This window comes from Manihot esculenta, chromosome 12 (assembly GCF_001659605.2).
Source record: "Manihot esculenta cultivar AM560-2 chromosome 12, M.esculenta_v8, whole genome shotgun sequence".
NCBI lineage: Eukaryota > Viridiplantae > Streptophyta > Magnoliopsida > Malpighiales > Euphorbiaceae > Manihot > Manihot esculenta.
Genome location: NC_035172.2, coordinates 10,882,293 through 10,902,134, shown reverse-complemented (window position 1 = coordinate 10,902,134; position 19,842 = coordinate 10,882,293). Strand labels below are relative to the sequence as shown.

General features: G+C 32.2%; 2 protein-coding genes across 7 annotated transcripts; one reads left to right on the top strand and one right to left on the bottom strand.

Annotated features, from left to right (window-relative positions):
- Nucleotides 1-6,943: 6,943 nt before the first annotated feature.
- Nucleotides 6,944-11,308, top strand: LOC110627378 (protein ULTRAPETALA 1). The gene is made up of 3 exons (XM_021773666.2): nt 6,944-7,508; nt 8,782-9,106; nt 10,906-11,308. The coding sequence occupies exons 1-3, from the start codon at nt 7,307-7,309 to the stop codon at nt 11,078-11,080; spliced, it is 702 nt and encodes a 233-aa protein (XP_021629358.1). The 5' UTR covers nt 6,944-7,306; the 3' UTR covers nt 11,081-11,308.
- A 602-nt stretch (nt 11,309-11,910) lies between these two features.
- Nucleotides 11,911-18,352, bottom strand: LOC110627377 (H/ACA ribonucleoprotein complex non-core subunit NAF1). 6 transcript variants are annotated; one of them, XM_043948692.1, is made up of 5 exons: nt 18,050-18,351; nt 16,407-16,630; nt 15,113-15,811; nt 13,391-13,468; nt 11,911-13,245 (listed from the first exon to the last, which is right to left on the bottom strand). In XM_043948692.1, exons 2-5 carry the CDS (start codon nt 16,545-16,547, stop codon nt 12,130-12,132), a joined length of 2,034 nt encoding a protein of 677 aa, XP_043804627.1. In that variant the 5' UTR covers nt 16,548-16,630; nt 18,050-18,351; the 3' UTR covers nt 11,911-12,129. The 6 variants fall into 6 exon arrangements, with proteins under 6 accessions (XP_043804627.1, XP_043804629.1, XP_043804626.1 ...); XM_043948694.1 differs by having other exon boundaries at nt 16,407-16,627; XM_043948691.1 differs by having other exon boundaries at nt 18,060-18,351.
- Nucleotides 18,353-19,842: the final 1,490 nt, after the last annotated feature.

The window sequence follows — 19,842 nt, the reverse complement described above, 5'->3', positions numbered from 1 at the left end:
AATAATTTTTTATTTTTAAATCTTTTTCCAATTCAAATAAATTTGTCTCTAATAATATTTCCTTAACATTAATTTTTCCAAGCCATTGATTACTATTTATTTATTTTTATTTTATTAATCATTAAATTTAGTTTAAATAAAACTTAACTTAGAATTTACTTAAAATATTATTTAAATTAAAAAATAATAATAAAACCTATAAGAAAAAAACGCTTCTTTTTCTAATATGAAGTAAGGAGATTTTCCATGAAAATGAGAAGTTTTTTATATTTTGTATAGGGAGGCAAATGCCTCCCAATTTCTCTTAGAAACAATGTGGGACTTCAATCCCACTTCAGTCCCACATCGTTTCTTTTGTTATTATTTTTTATTTTATTTTTTTTTAATCAATATTATTTTTTATTTCTAATTTTACATTTCAATTCTTAAAATAGATTAATAATATATCAAATTTTATTTAAAATTTATAAATTTTTAAGTATAATTTTAATTAAAAATATTATTTTATGATATAAATTTAAGTAGTCATATAATAGAACTAAAATATTTTAAAATTTTAAATTTATTATTATTATTATTATTATTATTATTAGTTAAAATTTTATTTACTAACACAGTAGATTTAACTTTATTAATATAAATTTAATTATAACCTAATTATAATTGTTTATTTTAATATATATAAATAAATGTCATAGAAGTGTATATATATATATATATATATATATATATATATATATATATGCCTTGCATATTTAATTTTTTAAAATTAAAAAAAAATTTCTTATTTAATTTTTTATAGTATATACGTATACAATACACTTTACAATTAATTCATTTATACGTTAATTAGTTAACAATATTTTTTTTATATGGAAAAGATGAATATTTTAATAATAAATTTAAAATTCATTAAAATTTTTTTGTATGATAAAATTAATTTTAAAGAATTAGAGATATATAATATAATATTTAAAGACTAATTAATCTTACTTGCTCTGCTATTCTGTCCAAGCCTGACTGAGGAAGAGTTAGAGAGTAGGAGCAAAAAAAAAAAGATTCAGTTTATCTTAAAAAGTTCACTATTAAAAACAAACAATAAAGTATTTTAGAGACTAATATGTTTTTGCCTTTAAAATTTTATTATTAGAAACAGATAATATAAGATATAGAAATAAATTAATATCTGCCTCAAAACTTAGTACTTAGAAGCAAATAATATATAATATTTAGAGACCAATAATTATTTATCTCAAAAAATTTATCATTAGAAATAAATAAAATAACTTTTAGAACAAATAAAATTTTGACTTAAATAATAATCATTAGTAACAAATTTGTTATTTGTCTCAAAGTATAAGTTTTTAAAAAGCTATTTTGTAGTAGTGATCTCATCCCTTAGTTGTCGACATTCTTTTGCTGTATAGCTATTATCTTTATGGAAGTGACAGGACTTCGTTTTGTCTCGTTTCTCCACTTTCTCAAGGTTGAGCTTGAGTGACAATCTGATTTCTTTATCATTTTTCCTAATCCACATCAGAATACGAGTTCGTGAGTCACTTAATGGAGTATAATTTTTATACTTACTATGATCGTCCCTCTTTCGAGAAATGGGATAACTCCTGAGATCTCCTTCATGTCCTCGTCTCCTGGACTTCTAACTTTGCTTTTGATTCGTCCTATTGTCTTCTTTGAACGCCTGGACTTCATCATCTAGTCTAATATATTTCTGAGCATTGTGTATCAACTGTTGATATGTCGCGGCTGAATTTTTAATTAAGAAATCCATGAATTTGACATTGCGGGTTCCTTTCTTTAATGCTTCACATGCTATCTCATGATTTAATTCTTCTACCTGTATGGTTTCAGTATTCAAATGTGAGATAAAACTCCTTAAAAACTCACTCTCTCCATGGCGAATCTTCTGTAAGTTAGAGAAAATTTTTTTAGGAGATATGCAAGTAATGAATATGGATTTAAATAATGTGAAAAACTGTGTAAAATTTTGAATCAAACCTAAGCTCAGATGTTGGTATTATTTTTTAGTCAAACTTGTGAGTGTCGATACAAACACCTAATATAACACAAAATTGTTTACATCCTGAAGCTATATGGTAGTCCTGAAGATTGCTAGGTGGATTCTGGGTCTGTTGTTCCCTCATATTTGTCCAGACTAGGTAACTTGAATTTAGTGGGAAAGGTTTCTGCTAAGATCTCTTTCAGAAGAGGCGAAATACCATCTAAACTGAAATCATCTTCTTATTCCTTTTGGTATCTTTGCACGGCCCGCACTAGATTTCAATTGACGCCTTTCGGAGCCTCTTCTGACTCATCTTATGACTCGGCCCTTCCCTTGGGCCGCGTTTTGACTGCTTGTTTCCAAGCCCTTGGAGTGTTTACAGAGGCTTCCTCCCTTCTTCCGGGATCCATTTTTCATACCTCTTCCCGAGCCTTATACTGCTCGAGGGTAGCTTGCAACTTTTAGATGTACTGAAGTATCTGTCCGTTATTTAAATTATTAAGTTCTACTTCATTGATCACTAAAAGCGTATTTTATCTATTATCAGGTGTAGAGAAAATGATGACTCCTTCGTTAGTAATAATATTAGCAGCAGGTTGTGAATTACCAGTTGTCTATGAAGCGAAAGGAGAGAGAAGTTTCTTTCTGAAAAAAAAAAGTAAGAGACCGGTTGTAATCCAAAAGAATACCGAGAATTTCAAGGATTTCCAGATAATGAAACCAAATGATGTTGTAGAGGTTAGATTGATAACGTGGTCGGAATAGAGCTATGTTGTGATTGGCTAGAACCTGCAAGGAAGAGAATGTGAGGTGGTAGTGGGTGCCCATAACAGCCACTCTGACGCTCAAGTCAGTATACTGAAGAATAGGAAAAATGCAATGAACTGTTTAGAATTTGAGTAGTATTAGAGAATAGCGTATTTTTATCTCTATGATTCTTCTTTTTTTATATTGTAAGAAGGTAGAGGTAAATATGGCATCTCCCAATAATCTGGCGACGATTGTGGCCAGTTGCTTGATAAGAGATGTTGTCAGCTAACGGGTTGGTGATCTCATGATTACAGGCGTAATGGAGATACTTTAGGCTATGCTTATTAACGGTAACTTTAGCGCCAAGACTCTCTCTGCTAGAGCGAGTCTGAATAATGGTCCAGGTGTTTTTTTTTAAAGCAAAACTACTGATTGTATTACTAAAATTGCATCAAACAAAGAGGGATATCATCCCAAACAGAGAGATGATTATGCCTAATAGATTCTCTAGCCAAAATATTAGCAGCTAGAGTAGCATTACGACAAACCCATCTAACAGAAATATCAGTTCTAGAATCTAACAAAGATTTACAATCATTCAAAATCAAACCCCTGCATAGGGTAATTTGGTAAATATGCTCCTCAAGTGTCTGTCTAAAGCCCTACATAAGATAATTTGGCAAAGATGCTCCTCCTTCTTTCTCATCTCTCAAGCATAAATCATTAAAGGTTTTCGGCAACATAGCTGAAACATTTTTCATATCATACTCTTTATAGTAGCCAACAAAATCCACGACCAATTTAGCCAACGTCTCGTTATAATAACCAGAAGGGAAGTCTTTAATCAGAACCCAAAAATTAGAATGAGTTAGAGGGTTATGGAGAGGATTTTCATTACCTTGTATCTCCTTCCAAACAAGTAGGAATCGATTGTACAACCAAGGGTCCTCATTCTCTATATTTTCAAAATCAACATTATTAAAAAACCGAAACAGATATTTTTTTTCCTCTAATTCCATAATAGATACCCTCTAAAGGATGCCATAAATCTGCCAAAGAGGTCTGCATATTCTGAAAATTGATTGGATTGTATGTGAGAAATAAACCCACCATACAGAAATCATAAGTGACGATCGGAATATTTCTGGAATTCTTAATAGGGATAACAACATCTTCTTCTTCATCGATAGATGATTGACGCAGATCATCTTTCATGAGAAAGGGGAAAGAAAAAGTTAGGTTTAAGAATGAGAAAAATGCAAGAGTATCGAGTCACAAAGGGAAACTTGCGATTAGGGCAATTTCCACTCATAGTCCGGGTATTATAGTTTCCGAATCTTTTTTTTTTTCGAAATAGACTGCTTTTTCTATATATCTAACTTTTACCACGTGACCCTACACAACTCACGATTTATCTTAACTGGTTATTATGGTTATTATGCAACATTAAGTCAAAATTTATTCAAATTTAAAATTAAAATTTGAAAGTTTCTTTAGAAAAGAAAAATATAGTGACTTAATTAGACTTATTTGATATGATAATGAGCTTAATGATTTTTATGTTAAATATTTATATTTATATTTATATTTATATATTTTTATTAATTTACAATATAAATATTTAATTTATTGGTTGATCTAATATGAAGTCATATATTAAATACATTTTAAAATTAATAATTATATATATTAATTCTCTATTCATTAATTCACATTCTTGGTGAAATTATTTTTTTGAAATTTGGATAATTATTATGTCGTTCTATTATTAATTTACACAAAAAAGAAAAATGGTTCTATCAAAACGAGTTCATATCTTTCAATAATGTTCCATCCTCGATATCCATTATTAGAGTTGATTAAATTAGTTAGAAATGACATCTGACTAAAATAAAATAATGAATAAAATACTTTGTAATTTGAAACATTAAAAAATCTTTACGTTACCTATATTTTTTAAATTAAAAAAAATAAATAAATTTCATACGTTAAGAAAAAAAATTAATTAAAATATTATATTTCATAAAATTAAAATTTTTAGTTTTCTATTAAATATTTATTGAATAAAAATTTAATTTTTTATTAATTTTGATCAGAGTAATTAAATAGTTAAAATTATAAAAATTATATAACATAAATAATTAGAGATATTGAAATCAAACTGTATAGATATTTAAATTAAAATAAATTGATTTACAATTTTTTTCTAAATGAACTAAAACTTGATTTACTAAAAGAAACAAAGACAATTTAATTAAGTTTTGAAAAAAGTTAATTAATAAACAAAGAATAAAAAAGATTATGCATGTCAATCTTATGATATCTTAGAATGATTTGATAATTGTCTTTTGTTAGACATATATATAAAATTATTTCTTTTTTTTTTTTAAGGCTAACTTTGATATAAAGCAAGAGCTTTAATTCTCTTCTCTCCTTCTCAATAATGCTCTTTATACTAAAGCTATCAATTATTTCCTCCTTAAAATTATTTATGAATAATTTTTTTATTTAATATTTATAAATTAATTTAATTTACTATATTACCCTTATTTAATTTTAAAATTTTATAATATATTTTATTTGATAGTAATTTTAATAATTTTAATAATAAATGTATTTATAAACTAATTATTATCAGACATATCAACTATTTATAAACATTCTAATTAAATATATAATTGTTTATAATGCATTTAAAATTTTAAATATTTATAAATCTCAAATAATTTTTAAGCATTTAGTACTTATAAATTAATTTTTGGTTCAGTTAATGAAGTGAAAAATGCTGATTCAGTTTGATCCTGAGTTTGAACCAAGTCACTCCTGATCCACCTTAGAATCCGACAGTGGATATGGCCAGGACTATCATAACCCTTATCTTTTAATCTAAACAGAATTAGATGAGAGTATTCAGTCAGTTCGGTTCAAAATCAAATCGATTTAAATAAATTAAAAATTAAAATTTTAATATTTATGAAAATTGAATTGAATTAATTTTGGTTAAAAATCAAATTGAATCGAACTGGTCTGATTTAATTCAGTTCTATTCTATTCGGTTTGAATTTTTAATAAATTTTTTTATATTTTACCCATTATTTTTAGTATTTTAAAATTTAATTGAAATATTTTAATTTTAATATGATCTAATCTCTATATATTATTGAAAATGATATATTATTATTAAAAATAATATATTATTATCACTTATCGGTTCGATTTAATTTTTTTATATTAAAATTAAATCGAACCGAAAAAACTGAAAAATTTTAAAATTAAAAATCGAATCGAATTGAAATGAATAAAAAATAAAATTAAAATTTTAAATTAATTGGATTGAGAACTTTCCATTATTATATATTTTTATTCCCAATTAATATGGATGAAATATAATCCTTGTACAAATTTCGGCTATTTATCATGAAACTGTTCTCTGTTACAATAACGGCGCCGTTTTCAAACCACTTAGCCGTTATGGTTGAAACTGTTGGTTTATACAAAATAATTGTGAAAATGGATTCAACAAACCCAGTTTGTCTCCATTTATGACTTACCTTTCCTTTTTATTTTATTTTTTCTCTTTTTCCGGACAGAAGAGGTAGGAAAGAGTATTGCATCCTTTCAACTCTGATCTGATCTGAACTGACTTTGAGATAAAACAAACAATGTAGAATTATTCCACAAGCAAATCCATTGGACGCAAGAATAACATACACAAAAAAAGTTATAAATGGATAAATGAAGACCGAGTCATACGCCTAATATAAACAGAAAAATAATGCTTCAGCTTTTTACAATGACCATCTCACCACCATAACCATAATTACCATTTTACAGTTACTGCAAAGATTTCAGGGTTTGGCTGACTGAGACTGAGAATTCTTTCGCTCACAGATTACAATTTCACAGCAAACAGTAAAAAATCTGGAAACAGTAGAAAGCCACGAAACACAAGCAAAACGGTGGAGAGAAGGCATTTTGGAAATCAAGTGGAAACGAGTTTATTATTATTATATAAATAAATTAAAACCTCGTCTCCTTCCTATGAGATGGATTTTTCCCACAAGCTAACAGCCTGACCCCAAGAGCAGCGCATCTCTCTCTCTCTCTCTCTCTCATCTAATTTTTCTCTCGTGTCATGTCATGCAGCAAGTAGCAATGTGTAACCCCCCCCCCCCCCAACATAAAAAGCCTTTTAACCCCCTTCTTTTCTATTTCACACCCCACGACATTTGTTTCTCTTAGCCAGCTCATTCTCTCTCTCTCTCTCTCTCTCTGTATGTCTCTCCTAAACGATACCTTCTCTGGTAACACTTTCAACGTTTTCTCCACCAGATCTCTTGGAGATGCGAGCTTCATGAGCGACTTCCTTTTTGTCTTAGTTTAACCCTTTGTGGTTTTCTGGGTTTTTCCTCTTATACAATACCCGTAAACCAAAATCTTTTCTTCCTTTTTTTCGTTTTGGATTTCTTTGTATCGGGGCTGGAAGATCTCGCTGTGGGTTTTTTGTTTTTTGGGTTTGCTTTAGCAGAGAGAGAGATGGCGAGTGGGATAGAGAAAGAGATAATGTTTAGCGATGAAGAGTTGAGAGAAATGAGTGGCGTCAAGAGAGGTGGAGATTACATAGAGGTTACATGTGGGTGTACCAGCCATAGATATGGTGATGCTGTTGGTAGGCTTAGGGTTTTTATCAATGGTGACCTTGAAATTACCTGTGAATGCACCCCTGGTTGTAATGAAGGTCTCTCCCTTTTTCGATCTCTTTCCGTCCTTCTCTTTCTTTTTCTCTCCTGTTTTCCGTTTTTAATAAATGTAATTTGATTTTTATGCATGTTGAATGTGTCTTATGTATTTTGACGTTGATGTGTGTCGCTTTCTGTTATTTAGTGATATGGAGCTCTGGCCAGTTGTTTCGTTGAATTTGTTTCCTATACAGTCTAAGTGTATGTTGTTTTGTCTCAGAGACTCAGCTCTGGTTGCCTTCTCGCCAGAAGATAATGCACTTATATCTGTGGACTTATCTAACTTGATATCTTCTGGTTCAGATATTTAACTTTTCATCTTGTGATTCGCTAACTAATTGATATTTGAGCGGACGTTTTAAGAAGGAAACTGCATTACTGTTATTGTTTGTGATTGCAATATTTCTGTCTTCGTTTATCAAGATTTGTTTTTTGATATCAAAGTTCTAATATTCCTGTTGAGCAGAGTGATCTTTGTCTAGCATCGTTTGGCACTCTATCTATGAAATATGTAGCACCCTCAAGTCCTCTATCTATGTGGCGGCTTCCCATCTTTCATTTCCTCATATGTTATCATGTAAAATTCGCAAGGAACTGACTTTAGACCAAGACATTCACTGGCTGGGAGCAAACCATAGTTTTGAATTCTAATGGTCCAACATGCACACGGATTCTCAAGTCGAGATATGTTTTTCTTTTCATTTTTGTGCGTGTTTTTCTGTCTACGAGGGGCGGAGCTTTAGCATCAAGTCTCATAGGATACATCTTCTGACAACTCATGTTCCTTTATCCTTCATATTGTTATATATTTTTATTTTTTCAACAGTGCAATTAGTATGCCCGACTCAATAACCTCTAAACTCCTGAGTGTTGCTTCAACTATTAATTTTATATAACATTAATTTCGTGTGCACTTCTCAAAGTGAAACTTCCATCTGCATGGTCCACCTGGAAACTTTTTGACTGAAGTTGTATGGAACTGTTTGTGTAAACTGTCCATTCTGTGATTCATGCAAAATGGTGTATTTGCTAGCTATACCTTCCTGTTGTAAGTTCGTACCAGCTCTCAGTGAAGGGGGATGGTTGGCCTTTTAACGTGCAGTTTTTTTCTCTTAGGATATGATGTTTTTACTCTGCCTCAAATATTTATGACTTTTATGTGTTCTGTTCTTGTGATATAACGGACTGATATGCTGCAGTTTTATTACTTTATTTGTTGAAAAATTGCAAGGAGCCCATTTTTAATTATGTTATTGGTGATTTGATGACTAGACAAGCTGACTCCAGCTGCATTTGAGAAGCATTCTGGAAGAGAGACAGCAAGAAAGTGGAAGAACAATGTCTGGGTCATAGTTAATGGGGAAAAGGTCCCATTGTCAAAAACAGTATTGCTCAAGTACTACAGCCAAGCATCAAAATACGCCAATGGCTCCCACAGATCCTGTAATGGACGAGTTTCTCATCGTGATGAGTTTGTTTGCTGTAACAAGTGTAAAAAGAAAAGGAGGTTCCGATTACGGACCAAAGAAGAGTGTCGAATTCACCATGATGCTTTGGCTGATCCGAACTGGAAATGTGCTGATCTGCCGTTTGACAAGTATGATTCTAACTTGTATTAAACCAATATGTACTGACTGATTGTGAATGATTTGTGTCAGATTTTTATCCTTAAGAAGGAAAGAAAAGGCCATTTCCTAATCTATTGCATTCTTCTTGTTTGTTATTTTACTGCTTTTTAAATTGCAAAATTCAAATCTAGAAAGAATTGATAAGCATGATCAAATTACTATTAAAATTACTAAATTTACATTTATACAATAAGAAATTACAGTAATTTAGAAATTTTAGGAAGCCATCTTACTGTTGTCTCCATTGATTCACTTTCTATCTATGTTTCCGCATATACCTTCTTCACTTGTATCGTTTGTCAAGGAGTTTTTTGTTGCATGGTATGGTTTAAGTGCTTTATTACAGCAAATAACATGTAGCATTGGATGCTTATATTGAGATAAAACCTTGTAGTTGGACTCCTTCTCTTTAGACCTTTGAAAGAAATGTTCGCATGCAGACTATTACTAAATTTGTTATTGTGTATGTGGCAATGAACTTGGCATTGAGTAATGATGAGTGATGAAAAAGAATTTTCTTGGCTAATAGTTTTTGCAGTTTGTGTTGTGCTTTGTTGGTAATAGGAGCATGTATTGAGTATGGAAAATTAACTTCTTTGAATGGAATAAGATAAAAGATGCTATAGAAACAAAGCTTAGATAATGCACCTTTAAATGAGTGTAGACATTTGCATGGTGGAAGCTGCTAGTAAAGTGTAAGTATATTCTTAAATACTAAGCATTGTTGACACGCTAAGGATATAATGCGCATTCTGAGTTATTGACTACTGGAGTTGTTTTAGTTATGTACAATATCATACTTCTAGTTTTTTCTTTTTAAACTTTTTTGGTCAGTTGCATTTCTGATGGAACTGACAAGAGGATACATTTTTTGTCAAGTGTTACAGTGACATGGATGAACATGTAAATAAGTTGTAGTTGCTGTTAATATATGCTTCAATTTTTCCTCATTATGCGAGTTCTTATTTTTTATTTTTCTAATACAATTTAATGAATGTAAGTAAGGGTTAAGAAAGATAATCTGTGGTGAACTAATTATAAGAGTAATAAATTGCCTCAAGAAATAATTGATTTGTATAGAACAAAATTAAATATTTTAGCATTGTTGAGTATATAGCATTATTGTAAATACAAAAGCTTAAATGAAACAATGTAACTCCTTCCAATGGTAAGATGATTCTTTACCTGTTCAAATTATTTTTCATACGAGAGAGATGCTTTTGGTGTGTACTTCCATAGAGCTGTATTGCCTTTTATCCACTTGTTGCTTACCCATTCTGTGTATCTGTAAATTATACCTTATGCTTTTTGTGGTTGAGTTGATGACTAGTGTGATTGAGTATTATAAATTAATGTCAACAAGATTTATTCAATACAATAGAGTAGCCAATTGTACTCCATTCTAGGTCCGTAATCATAATTATCCATAATGAAGCTCATGAAGAAACCACTGGGTTGCTTTTTTTTCCATCAGATTATATCTTCAGATTCTATATTCATTTATCCATTAATATTTTTGGTATATACTGATTCTTCTATTTCTCTTCCGTGTCCCTTAAGGAAGCTAATGCACCTCCTGTTTCTTTGTGGAGGTGCTGATCCTCTTCCTTATATTGTCTACTTGTAAAATTACCGAGTTTGCAGGAAGCCACATGTGCAGGCACACAAAATGTAATTTAGTAGTTGCATGTGTGTTAGATAAGTTACTATATCGTGGTTACTTGCATTTTTTAAGTTCCAACAAATTCTTTGCTTTTCCAAATTTCAGAATCACATGTGATGATGATGAAGAACGGGCGAGTCGGTGGGTGTACAGAGGCTGCACCAGATCTCCAACATGCAAAGGTTGCACCTCCTGTGTATGCTTTGGGTGTGAAATCTGTCGTTTCTCAGATTGCAGTTGCCAGACATGCATCGACTTCACAAGGAATGCAAAAGCTTAAGTCCAATGATAATGGCTTTTAGCATTAATGAAGATGTTACCTTTTTTTTTTTTTTTCGGTGCCATTTTATGGTCATCGTTAATTATTTCCATTTGATCCCATGTCCCATATTTAAGAAAGCCTCTAGTGACATTCTCTTTATGTTAAAACTCGAAAATTCCAGTTTCTGGGCTCAGCATTCATCCCATTGGCTGTTATATATCATTGAAGTTAGTTATTTATCCTTCATCAATTTTTTGGCATGTATATATCCGTAATTATTAATTTTTTTTGCCTATTTCACTAATTATTGGGGTAGTAAAATTTTCGCAAAAAATTTTCTACATTTATTTTGACAGCCTACCAAGGACACCTGCGTCAGCTTGTTACGAGTTGGATATAAACAAGAGCAAAACTGTTAAGGATGGTATTTGCTCCATAAATAAGCTGAATTCGGAGCACTCTGACTACATTTTTCAGCGCCCGTTTAAAGTAAAGCTGAAGATTGCAATTATCATAGTCGCAAATGCTTCAAAGTTTCTGCCAGAGTGTCAGTGGTTTACTCATTTAGGTGAAATCTATCCCTTGACAGTTGAGACTTCCAAGAGAATTTCACTTTCTCAAGTGGTTTTTAACTTCTCGAGGGATCGAGGCGTGGAGGTACACATCAAAGGCATCAAGGCAAAGGACTAGAAAGTGCATGGTACCATCCATATTGTAGACTGATTAAAACTGATTATTTACACCTTTTGAGCTCTTCAAAGAAAAAGCTTTGCTCTTTAATTTTATTTATTTATTTATTTTTTTTTTTTTTTGGGTTATAAAGTTTCTGCTCCTCCCAATCACATCCATAGATTGAAAATGCTGCTGCGGTATTACATTGTAACAGTAATAAAACTTCCTATATCATCTTCAAGTAGTTAAAAAGTGATAAAAGATACTGCAGAACACAGCCTCGCAGCAAGTATTTTAAATACAAATTGTCTTAGCAAAACATCACAAACAAGGAAGGCAAACTCCAAAAGCCGCCTAGTCTAAGCTTCACAATGCGATGAAACAGCTAATTAAGTTCATTTTGAAGAATGTCGCCCTCTCCCACCTGCAAAACGACCACCTCCTCGATGATGATATGGTTTCTTTCCACGGCTTGAGGATGCACCCAAATTAAATTGCTGAGGTGATTGAACGAGGTTGTCAGGAATAACAGCAGGTGCCTGATTGAAAATCATTCCTTGGCTTCCCATATTCGTAGCTGGGTGAGCAGGTTGAACCTGGAAGCCCATCCCAAATGCAGCTGGGTTAAAGCAATTTTGAACAGGCCAAGGCAAAGGTCCAGCAGAAAGATTCATCTGCCCAACTGGTAGGACACCATTAGGAAGTGACCCTTGACTAGGATTGAACTGCTGGTGAAATGGCATCTGAAAAGGACGCAGTAGTTGATTCTGTGCAGGCCACGACATATTGTTAGCTGGAAATCCACCAGGAATGACAGCATTCTGTGACTGCTGACAGGGCAAACCATTTACCCAGACTCCATCTGAAGGTGGGAAAACACCAGCAGTTGGTGCCATTGATGAAAATGATGGGAGAAAGCCACTTCCACTTTGAAAGTCATGTCCTGTGGCAGAAGATGAACTATTATTCAATGGTGCTCCTATTGAAGATTTATTATGCTGGTTCTGGTTTGGTATTGACTGACCCGCACCCATCAATGTTTGGTTTCCTGAAGGTGTATTATTCTTCCAATTGCCATTCTTATTATTAACCTTCTTTCTATTATTTTTCTTGTGTCCAACTGTCTGGCAATTCATGTTCCTCTTTGATATTTTTTGCATTCTCCTGTACTCTGCCTCTTTCTCATCATCTGAGAACTCTGCATCGTCTGACAACTCTTCATCATTCTCACCAGATGCATCATAGCCTTTCTTGTAAAGATTCTTGTCATTGAGAATATGATTGGCAAACTCAGGAACAAAAGAAATCAAAGTTCCTTGAGAGATCCCAGCAGGGACTTCACTTTCAGAATTGTATCTCACCACGTAGTAGGGGTGCTGGACAGGACCAAATATTTCATCTACAACCCCCAATGGGGATCTATTTTCAGTTATCCAAAGGATTGAACCCTCATTAAGAGGGTTGTGCTTCTCCGTCCCTTCCACAATGACTTGGGCTTGGGCACCTATAATCTGAAAAAGTGGTGAAACATCAGTACCACACATCAATAAAATAAAATCAAGCTAAAGATCTAAAGCATGTGAATTGATCAGAGAAATCCAAAAACTTTGAAATAATTGAATTCAATAGAAAAGAGAAAGTGTTATATAAGCATACCGACAAAACAGTTCCAACAGGCATCATCTGATGATGTGGTTGCAACGTGGCATCCACAGAAGGAACTGGAGGGAGAACCTGCAAATTTTGGCACAATCCATCAGCTTAGCAATATGACATTAATTAAGCTGAAAATTTAGTTTAGTAACAGCTCTCCAATGTTCAGCCTCACACAGCAAAAGAGAGATAAAAAGGCCAACCTATAAAGAAACGAATATTAGAAATACAGCAATTACTAGTTATTCCAATCAAGACAACTGCATGCCAAAGCACAAAGATTTTCTCATTAGTTTGGGTATCATATCAGTTGAAAACATTAAACTCTCGTTCATGGTATCCAATAATATATAAGTATGAAATATCATAGAAAATCAGCCATACGAGATTAAATAACAACATCTAGACAAAAATCGGTACAGCACCATCTTCATAAATTGCAACAAGTAACTGAAGCACATATAAACAGAAGAAGAATCCATGTAAATCAAGTCTAAGCTATCCATTACTCGGTTAGGAATGTTAAACAGCAGTCTGCTTAAGTTATCTGTTAATCAGTTACAAATGTTAATACATCAGTTTGCTTAATCTTACATATGTTTGACCAAGGAAATCACATGCATTACAAGCTTTAGTTAAAACTTGTTATCAAACAAAATAATAATTCAGCTATAGTACCAAAACAAGGAGTTAGTGAAATGATTTATGATTTTGCAGTAGTAGAATTGTGAGAGCAGTTATTGCACTTATGCAGATCTCTTTGCCTTCTTGGATGGGTCAGGAGTTGGGAAGTCATCAGCAACTATTAACAGCTATGCAACATGATTTAATCACAATATTTGACAAGTTCTTTAACCAAACAGCCAGAAAGACAATTATTCTACTTCTGCATTAACTAAAAAACTGTAACAAGAAAAAACTGTTGGCTTGCTAACATACTGCTTCATGTATAATGCCATATCACCCTGTAATAGAAGGAAAAGAGAAATCACCAAAGAGTTGTACATTACCACCATTTCTGTTTTCAGCACCTTAGCCTATTAGTTACATGAGCCTCCAAAAAAGGAACCTTGCAGTAGGAATGTATTAGCATGTTTTGTGAATCTATCCACTATGGGAATCAAACTTTTTTCAGATAATTCAATCAATCCCTCAACTCTTTACTTTCAAACTGCATAAATACATGCTAAATGGAAATACCCAAAAAAAAAATTCAGCACATCACTACTTGAATCAGAAAGATAGCAGTATGAAGATAAAAATTGCAGCTATCTGGAATCACATATGACACACCACAATGTTCTCCAACAAATTCTAATTCAGATCTGATTTAATATATCATCACAAATCTTTTTACTTAGATTTATTAGTCTACAAAACTGGTCAAAATCAAATAAATAAGTAATGATGCAAAAGATGTGCAAATATGTATCTCGTAAGGCTTGGGGCAAACACCACCCCAGCTTACCAAAGAAGTTCCAGTGGAATGATAAATTCTTTGTTTGCATCCTACCCTCAAAGTTTAAGTCACTTAAAAATATCTGATATCAATAAACCAGAATGAGAATCTGACTTAAATCTTAATAAGGCAACATATGTGCTTCAATTAAATACATAAGTGCTCAGCGAATGAGCTGAGATACTACTAATTCAAACTATCAGATGTTAAACAATATAAACAGAAATTATTTATTACAACATAGAATCAAAAAAACAATTATTTACCATAAGCTCATTCTTCGACCTAATAGGTCCGCTTGAAACAACAGCATCTTCTTCCTCATCCTCGTTGATATCATCAAATTCATCCTGACTCCATTCAACCATCCTGTCTTCATCCTCCTCTTCCTTTTCACAATCATCATTTTTACCAACTATCACCTCTCCATTAACATCCCTTATCTCACCATCTTCAATCTCACCCTCCTCTACCTCTCTATGCAATTGCACTTTGACTTCCTCTTCATTCTCCTCCTCATCGCTTGTCTCTTCCTCTTCTTCCTCTTCCTCATCGCTACTGCTGCTACTATCAGAAGATGAACTGCTTTCACTAGCAGATTCAGAATCACTTCTTCCGTCATCCTTGTCACTCTTTACCACATTATTCACATGGCTTCCCGCATCCGCAAATGCGCTGGAGGCAGTGGGCAAATTAAGATTGCCACTATCAATCTCATTACTTGCTAACCAACTCTCGACAACACTCCCATCAGGAACAACAGAGTTCGAACCAGCAACCAAATTTACCATTTCCATCTCTGTTTCATCACCCACTGTTTTGCCATCAGCACAAGTGGGACTCGACACACCAACCAAACTAACCCTACCCATCTCCTCATCAATACTGCCAGACCCATCTACAATAGGCATAATCTGATGATGTTGTCGCAACATGGCATCCACAGAAGGAACTGGAGGGAGAACCTGCAAATTTTGGCACAATCCATCAGCTCAGCAATACCACATTAATTAAGCTGAAAATTTAGTTTAGTAACAGCCATGGTTTTAAATAACGGCCGTTACATAACGTAATGGCTGTTGTGTAATGGTATCAAGGGGAGCCGTTACCCATTCGGCCATTACCCAACGGCCCCCCTTGAGTTGCAGCCGTAACGGACAGTACGTAAATATAAGCTAACTTGTGGAAACTAGCCACCGGATTTAAAATATAACAAGTGTCACAAACAAATTCTATAGCAAATAATTAAAGAACATGAAGGCCATATCCACAGGAACCTAAAAGAAATGCTATAAAGAAATGCAAGTTTGAGATAAGGAAATACAAGTGAGAGAACATTTACTGATAGAAAATTGATAATCATATTGAAGAAGATAGAATAAGTTCGACAGAGCTTCAAATGAACAAGGGAATAACTGAAAACAAACAAATGCAGATGATACCTTGAATAAATATCAACATGCAACCAAAGTGGCTAACTGGCCACCATTAGATCATAATAGCTACATACATGCGCGCGCACGCACACACACACACACACATCTTCAAAAGAAAACAAACCAGAGGAGCAACGACAAAGTCAAAACCACCCGAGGAGATATTATACGAGAGAAGCTGAGGAATGTCCTCATTGAACTCTGTTTCCACTCCACAGTATCGAGATTCGCTCTTTTCCCATCCCACCTTATCCCCCAGAGGCATTTTCCTCACTTTTACTTCTTCTCTTCTTCTTGGTGCTCTGCTGTTTTCTAGGTCACTTGAAGTAACCTTTATGCGAGTTACTACTGTTGAAAGGAAAAAAGAAATCAAAAGATTTTAAAAAAAAAAAAGAGACAAAAACACATTGATTAAGTGACAGCAGATGGCAACAGCTAGGGTACCAAAACCAGAACCTGAAACCATCTTTAAAAAATTAATTTTGAATATGGTAAAAATTTAAAGAACAAAACAACAAATAACAATCTCATGAAATAAAATTAAACACCACATCAATTCTAGATATGGTTACATTCTCATTCAAATGTTAAAGAAGATTTTCAAAACTACAAGTAAAATTCAAAAGTTTAACAAGGTCTTCATAACTAAAACTAAACATGCACAAATAAGAATTCAAAGACTAAGAATTTAGAGCTGAAGAAACAAAGAGTAGGTATATTTAATGAAATTTATAAAAAAAAATCTCAAGAAACTAACTTTCTATAATTTTTAAGCTTCATGTTCAAAACTCCATAAATATTAGCACTTTTTCTTTTCTATCTATACATTTGAAAAATTATAAGCAAGCTTCTCGTTACTAATCATGAAGACATTAAAATTGAAATCAGTCCCTTAATACAAATTGTAACACCGACTAATTTATAAATCAATCCCTAATGAATTAGCTTTCTACTATTTCATCTGAAATCACAAGATGATAATCAATGCCTCGAACATTTGAGAAAAGAAAGGTGAATGGCAGCAGCAAATCAGTAATGGGGAGGTGAAAGATTGCTTGAGATACTGTGAGGGAGAATGGCGGCTTCAAATGGCTTCAGCTACTGTGAGGAAGAAAGCAAGGAAGAAAGCTTCAAATGTTGATAGGCAGTGGAGAAGAAACAGCAGTGAGTTCGTAGGGGTTTTAGGTTTGGAGTTTTAGGCTGAAGAGAAAAAGTTCAGGTTACCATAGGGATGGTACTGGATAGGGTACCTGAGAAGTTATAAGAATCCAAACAGAACCCAAACCAGTTTACAAGTACACTACCCAAACCCATTCCAAATCTGTTTAGAAATTAGGTTTCACTACCCATATAAGTCGCAAACCAGTTTACCATTATCCATTTACTACACGAGCCTGATTAACACATAATCCAAAAAAAAAAAAAAACTCTCAATTCATTCACAATTGTCTTATTTTAACAAATTTTCAATAAATCTCACAATTACAATCCTCAGCACATGTACATGAATCTTAGCATTTCTACAAATTTTCAGGAATCTCACATTAACATTTCAATAAAATTCATAAAACCATTTCAATAATCTCATGAAAACAACCCTCAATTCATTCATAATAGTCTTTATTTCAACAAATTTAAAAATAAATTCACAAATACAACCCCAAGCACATTCACGTAAATCTTAACGTCTCCACAAATTTCAGAAACCCACATCAATAAATCTCATAAATATTAGGAAGCACACATCTGAAACCACAATCTCAATACCCGTTCAAACCTGCAGTGACCGAGGACGTAGTGACGAGGAGCAGCAGCGGCTTGATTGAGGACGAGGACCAGCGGCGAGAAGCAGCACCGGAAGGCAGAAGGAATGGACCAGCGGACGCAGGGACAAGGACCAGGGGGAACGGCGGAGGAGAGAGCAGAAGCAACCAGGACCAGAGGACGCAGCAACGACGTTGACAGCGTGAAGAGCAGAGGGACGATCGCTGGGAGCGGTAGGCGGGCCGCTGTGTTGAGGGTTTAGCGAGGAAGGGGTTTAAGGGTTCTAGTTATGTAGTTTTATTTTTATATTTTAATTAACATCTTCATAGCTTATATTATTTAAAATTTCTTCTTCTTCTTTTTTTTCTGTCATTTAGGTTATAGATTTTTAAATACTAGTTTTTGCTAATGTGTTTTTGTAAGTTGCTTGTACTCATTATATTTATTCATAATTTTTTACATGTAGTATATTATATTTTTTTATATTATATATTTTTAAATAATTTTTTGCATTATAAAAAATAAAAAAATATACCTTATAAAATATAAATATCCATGTAAATAACATAAGGTAATATTCAATTTTTATAGTTTATGCATTCTTCATCGTTATTGTTCTAATAGTGCAATTCGCTTTCCTTCACTGTATTATTTAAATTATTATATTTATTATTATTATTTTAATATAATTATTAGATATTTTAAATATATTTAAATATAAATTTTCTTTCACCTGTATAAGAGTTTCTAGTAAACTACATTCTTTATATATATTTGTTTTTTCTTTATCATTTTATCTGAATTTACAAGAACTTTAGTAGTTGATAAATATACATTTTATGATAAATATACATTAATATTTAATATTATTTATCTTGAAGTTTTATTTATTATTATTGCAAAAACATATGCGAACCGGAAATTACTTCTTTTTAAAATAAAAAATATGTCCTTTATTTTTTCCGAACGACAATGTAATAGAATTTATTTCCAAACATGTTATTCTATTGTTATTTTCTGCGTGAACTATATTTTTCCCAAAACTTCTATACATAATTTTTGTTCTATTGTATGGACCATTAGAAGGATCTAGATTTTTTAGAAATATTATTCAACGATTCATCTTATGCAGAGTGAATTATTTGGTAATAAAGTGTTTAAAAATTTCTTTTATTAATAGTTAGTAATTTATATCATTTATTAATTTATCAAACTAACATAAACGTTGCTTTCATTAGAGAACATGTTTAATATTTTTTTATTGAGATTATCCACATTTTTTTTTATTGATAAGATTACACGATTTGTCATGTACTTTACTAATCTAGCATTTTCCCGATATATTACATCAATTGATGCTTCTTCATAATTGTTTTCATTTTTATACTTCATTATCATCTTTTTTCTAGCTCTTCTCTATTGCCAACTCTTAATATGAATTCTCCAAAATATTTATTAGTTCTATAATATTTATTAGTTTGATCTAATATTTACCATTGCCAACTCATAATTAGTGATGGATTTTTAATTACGCTAAAATTTAGAGACTAAAGTGTAGTTTATGCAATATAAAATGTTTCACCCATATTGATAAGAATTTAATTGTTTATGAGCGTATTTTATATATTTTAAATATTTATTTTTCATTTGACCTGTTGACTAACAAAATTATGGATGGAATGACTTCTTGATTGGACGGATTAATTATAGAGGGATTTAATTGTTCGATTTTAAAAATATAAGGACTCATCTGTTCAATACGCAAAAACTCAATGATTAAAATATAATTTGTTCAA